General features: G+C 39.7%; 1 protein-coding gene across 1 annotated transcript in view; it reads right to left on the reverse strand.

The window, feature by feature from the left end:
- Positions 1-1,856: 1,856 nt before the first annotated feature.
- pdzd7a (PDZ domain containing 7a) overlaps positions 1,857-6,075 on the reverse strand; it is a 16,259-nt gene continuing 12,040 nt past the window's right edge. Inside the window, exons 15-16 of the mRNA XM_031871647.1 lie at positions 5,826-5,926; positions 1,857-3,039 (exon numbers count right to left, since the gene is read on the reverse strand). Of these exons, the coding sequence (XP_031727507.1) occupies positions 2,863-3,039; positions 5,826-5,926 (278 nt within the window). The 3' untranslated portion in view covers positions 1,857-2,862. The remainder of the gene's footprint in view (positions 3,040-5,825; positions 5,927-6,075) is intronic.

The raw sequence follows: 6,075 nt of genomic DNA on the forward strand, positions 1-6,075 counted from the left end.
TCTCTCTCTCTCTCTCTCTCTCTCTCTCTCTCTCTCTCTCTCTCTCTTTCTATTTCTGCCTTTGTCTCTATGTCTGCTCTCTCTTTTCATCTCTATCTCTGCTTTTTACTCAACTATTTTTATGACAGTCAGCAGTCGGTATCAGGAAGCTAAAATTGGAGCATATTCTTTCAGTTCGGTCGTGACGTCACTGAGAGATTTAAGGCATGCTTATGCAGAGTTTCCTTTTATTCTCCCTCATTCCCATTTGTGCATTTTATTTAGCTTTTGCCAGCCAAAAGCCAAATAACACTTCTTCGTTTCCCCTAGACTATAATCTCCACTGACTGCTATACAGGTAGCAAGACTGGCATGCCTGCATGTCTTTGTTATATCAGATTTTAGAAGATGGTGGTTCAGATAGCGGTGAGGTGAGAATTTGCAGATGCAGTAGCTCCAGTGCTGAGTGTCCTCAAGGCAAGTTGGCTGTTAAAGCCCTGAATATAAACCGGTGGGGAGCATGTTAACATTTGAAGCTGTTTTTACACAGTATATGCAGGGCTGTGTATAACACTGAGCATGATGGGTCTATAGGCTGAGAACGTTTATTTTACAAAGAGTCTATATCAAGGAGTAACAGTTAAATAGAAATCTATATAATGGAGGAGATGTTGTATATTTTTCTATATATAGCACCTGAAGATATTTTGTTGTAGTACTGATATAAGTGTGGGTTTAATAAACAACGTATAAAAAACTTCTATATGTACATAAATATATATATCACATACCAATATTTCAAATGATGGATCAGTTATAAGTGGAGGCGGCAGCATAGAAAGAGTGCACCTAATACTGTAATGCATGAAAATATGTTTACATTATGTAATCTGTGTGACACAAACTCTCTAATGACCTGATAAACACAGTTGGGAGTTTTTTATTTTAGGCTCAGTTTTGACCTGTTGTCTCTCCATTTTGATTGATCTTTCATTTGATTATCAGGATCATAACGTCGCACCGATTCACGTCTTCATCTTTGGGTTTCGTGCTCGTCGTTAGTTTATAAAAGCATGAGACGGGTCATTTTTGACTGACTTCTTCGTTAAGTTGAGGTCAGAGCTGATGCAAACCAAGAAAGTATTATGTTTCTTATACTTGAAAACTCAATCGAACCCCTTTCAGAAAATGTGATCGGCTTATTTGATCAGTCTATATTTTGCATGACCTTACCACATTCACTGTGGTTTGAGAGATTGTGTAGATTATTACAAGCCTGCATCGATTAACATGAAGCCATGGGAAGTGACTTTGATTGGAGCAAGTTGTGTTTGTCCCACCATATTTAATTTGTTACCAAGACCTTGACTGTTACTCGCTCACCACAGATGAGATTCAGATTAACACAGGTGATGCAAACCAAACTGAAATGTACTGTGTGCGTCTCTGACTTCCGCTTTTTCCTCACATCTCAGTTCTCTTCATCGTTGCATAACAGTTTTTTTGTGTAAATATGTAAAACACTAAATAGTATAACAGAGTGACATTGTCTTTTATTTAGACAAAATATCTATTTCAAATGTAGCCACTGTGACTAGACCAAAGCAACGTAACACATTTTCTTTTTTTGTGGCATTTTTCTCATCCTTTTGTGTGCATTTTTTTTTTATGTTTACTTACATTGTGTCTTCAGTAATTCATAAAGTATGTAGTTGTCCATGTATATTTTTATGTGTACATTTCTTGTACAAATGACTGTGTTTTTAATTAAAGAACAAGTTGTCACACCTTACAGTTACTGTTGATTTAACAGCTTTTTTACCTGAAACACATCAACTGTGAGCAAAGTATACTGAATGAATGTTTATTGCAGTCAATTCAAATACCTGAAGCACTTTGTAATAACTCAAAGGCATAGACACGCTCAATTTCATCTTTAAATTTAATTGCCTGTCTGAATTTAAACATTTTAAACCTTGAGCTTTCTGACTTTCTTTCATTCATCAATGTTTCTTTTATTTCCCCCACTGGCCATCTGCAGAAGTAAGGCACTACGCACACTGATTCCAGTTACCTTGCTGCCCATATCTCCTCTACCCTACTTTGATTTAAACTGTGCCACTGGCCTTCATGTCCTGCATTTCTCATTGACGTGTTTTTCCAACTCCTCCACATGTCTGCATAAGCTCAGGCCACAGCGTGGTGTAATTAAGCCTCTAAAGTGGCAGATTGCTCCAGAGCACAAGCACTTCTGCCAGAAAAATGCAGCACAAAAATACTGAGCAGCAATTTGTAATAATCCCCCCAGACATCCACTAAACCCAAACTATCAGTTTTGACATAATACAGGGGTTTAATCTGGGTATAAATCTCTAAATCTCATAACACAGGCTGGGGTAATCTCCCTCTGGCAGGCCTGCGGGGCTGCAGGACTGAGATGCTCCAACTGAAAAGTGCAGACCACTGGCTCCACAATCAGCAGAGGTCATGTTAAGTTTGCCTTGTGTCAAACAGTGGCACAACTTTAACCAAGGAGGAGTTCATGAACCACATACTTACTTTTTTTCTAGTTAATGTGCAATGTATGCGTTTAGTAAAAACAAAGCAAAAAAGTAGAAAAGGTCATCTATAACAATGTTAATCTGGATAAATGAACTGTTTCAACATGTCCACCTTTCTCTTCGACATATTCACTGTCATAACTCTGCCTTACAGAGGACAAATGCTTCTGTGCATCCATTCCTCTCCACTATGACCGGAGATCTATACGTCCCATATCCTCTCTTCTGGAGTGAACCCTTTAGTTTATTCACTCACGCAGGAGTTGCAGGTTTTGGTGTCCTTCATGCCTGAACTGCAGTCTAACTGTGAGGCACACAAAGGTTAGTCTGCAGGTCTCTTGGGGCTGGTGGGGGTTGTAGGGACCTTGGAGACCTTGACCACAAAAACCATCATGTCTTTGGCCTTGTTGCTGAACGCTCTGCGAATTACATCCACCGCGTGCTGATGAGTCACTCCCTGCAGACTCTCGCCATCCACAGACAACACCTCATACCCTGCCTGCAAATACAAACACAGGATAAACAGCTTAACATGCAAGAACTCATTCTAAACAAAGAATAGGATTGATTATTATTCATATGTCATGATTACGTGTATCTGTGTATGTTTTCCTTCCCATCCGTATCTTTATTTTCTGAAGCAAACTCCCTTATACACAGTTCCCATAAATCTGCACTGATTGTGTCCCTTGGCGGGAACCTGATTTATGCCAGAGAGAATTGGGGCTCTCCCGTTAGTTTCATATATTCACACTGAAGGCCGTCACTAGTGCACATATAAAGTTTCCCCTTCAGCACAAGGTTGTTGAAAAAAAGAACATACACTGAGACAACCACACACACACACACACACACACACACACACAGCTGGGACCGCTTTCTCGTAGTTTCCTGCAGGATGCGAGCAGAGAGTGGCAAAACTTTGGAGGCCTGAGGAGAGGAACTTCCTCTGATGTCATCAGCATTTGACGAGGATGCACCTGCCTCATGTGCTCAACTTCAATGAAGGTTAGCAACACATAACACAAGGCCATTGTTGTATTTCCACCAATCACGTCTTTTCCCTTTCCCTTTTCCTTTCCAGTGATTAGACACAAAGAGATTTGATCTATTATAGGTCAAACATATTTGTATAGGGGGCGGTTAGACTTGTGCTGCCCCGTGTTTGCCCAGACAGGTTTTCTTACAGTTCATCACACAGTCTGGTGTTCACCAAAAACCTTATAGCCTTTCGTGAGGACAGTATAAAAAGATTTAGCTCCATTTAACCAGACAGGAGATTAAAAGTGCTTTTTTTTCATTTTTGAAAAGTAATTTATTTGAATTAAATAGATCCCAACCTAATCTGCCCCATCCTCTTTACAGCCATTTATGGAGCGCATTTATGAGGTTCCTCTTTTCTAGCCAATGGACGTCACAATCCAAAAATAACACGGCCTGTAAAAATGACTACAGCTTGCATGACAAGATCAGTGAATTGTTCACAATGTGGTTTACCAGGCCATTACAAATATATTCAACTAGATTATTTACCTCAGGAGAGGAGTGTATTATCTATTGTAATGGAAATCTCGAAAGATAAATAGACATCTATCCATACACATCTCATTGTGGAGGATAAAAGATATTACTAAATCTACCAAAATGGATATTCTCTAATTTACCTCTAATGGCATCGAGCCAAACCTCTGCTCAGGTCTGTCCCTGAAACACATTTTATAATGTGATAAACCAACCCTTTCCACACACAAGCCTACATGGAAAAGGCATGTTGCACTATTTACTACGCCCTCTTACACTGCTAGTTAAATGCAGTCATATGACAAACATATACCTTTAGTGAGGTGTGTGAGGACTTTTTGCTGATTGTGACTGTTTCATCCCTGATAAATTAAGCCTCAGTCAGTTAAAAATGTTTTCAATTTGAGGAGCGCAGCAAGAAGAGTGGTTATACTGGAACAGAGAGGCCGAGATGACTGGTTATATTATGCTTTGAGAAGATAAACCCGGAGCATATCGCATATGAGTTTTTGAGTTTTGTCTCTTTTCATGTTAATTCTTGTGAGGCCACACTGAGAAAGGCAATTGTCTATTTATATAATTGATTATCAGTTGTATGCACAGAATGCAGAGTGGTTGGTTTGGACAGAAGGGGTCTTGCCGTATTACTCTGAAATTTGGTTCAGTCATTGATGGTTCCCAGAGGGTGAAATGCTTCAACAATTATCGGATAGATTGCCATGAATTTCCATATTGACATTCATGTTGCCCTCAGGATGAATTGTGATAACGTTGGTGATGATACTGATGATTACGCTCAGCTCAAAGTACCTGTGTGACTAAGTACAGCCCCACAGACCTGTTAGCGTGGCTGTAGACTCAGTCTTGTTTCAATCTGTCTCTCTGTGTCACGTTAATGTTTTTACACATCCCAATATCCTGCTTTATTTTCCATACCTGCCATTCCTTCCACTCTGTTCTTACTGATTTCATGCTTTCTCTTAGTTGTTTACATCTTCTCTTTTTATATTCTCCTCGCTTCTTCCAAGATTGGGTGCTTACCATGTGTCTTTGTATTGTGTGACTGCAGGCACTGAAGAGGGAAGTTCTTTGAATTTGAAAGTCTGAGAAGATACTGGATCTCCCCTATGTTTGACGCTCTAATCAGGTATTAGACCTGGGTATTGGTAACTAGCTGCTAGGAAACACACTTCTATTCAAGTACCTTAATGCACGTGTTGTTTGTCTCTAGTCCAAAATTTGCCTGTGGTTTAACTGTAGTGAATGAGTGTGTGTATCAGGTGTGTTTAAGTGAACCAGGCCAAGATCACAGATGACTGTTAAGTTACTGTGCAGGCAGTATATTACCAATACATTAGCAGACCATCACCTGGTGTACCTCATCAATAATGGAGGCGATTGGCTACTTGAGATGCCTCTCCGCTATTTTCGTCTCCATGCCTCATTGCACACCTTCAACCTCTCCGTCATAGACATGCGTACTTATAGCACCAACAACTCAACCACAGGACAGAGGTCTGACAGGTTCTTACAATACACAACAACCAAGATGGACATTAACGTGCTGTTAAGAGGGAATGTTTAACACTTATGGTGAAAAGATGCATTATTATGCATTATTATGTTTAATGTGTTTATCACCATTTGCAGTGCAAAGAATAATAATCATAATTTTTCATTTTTTAAATCCTTTGTCATTAACCTGACACCCATTTTTGTGATATATGGAGGTGTGTCTTCCTGTCTCTGCCATATTTAACTCACCTTGAGAGCCTCATTCGTAGATGCAGCTCCTCCTGGGAAGACTTTCTCAATCTTTATCATGGGCTGCACTCTAGACTCCATACCTCCAGAGATACTAATACCTGTAAACACACAGAGAAATACTACATTCATAAACTGAGGGATTGCTTGACAGTATTATATTCAAACTAGTCTAATAGTGTGTGTGTGTGTGTGTGTGTGCGTGTGTGTGTGTGTGTGTGTGTGTGTGTGTGTGTGTGTGTGTGTGTGT

Source organism: Anarrhichthys ocellatus, unplaced genomic scaffold, assembly GCF_004355925.1.
Source record: "Anarrhichthys ocellatus isolate YVR2014 unplaced genomic scaffold, GSC_Weel_1.0 scaffold3, whole genome shotgun sequence".
In the NCBI taxonomy this organism is placed as follows: domain Eukaryota; kingdom Metazoa; phylum Chordata; class Actinopteri; order Perciformes; family Anarhichadidae; genus Anarrhichthys; species Anarrhichthys ocellatus.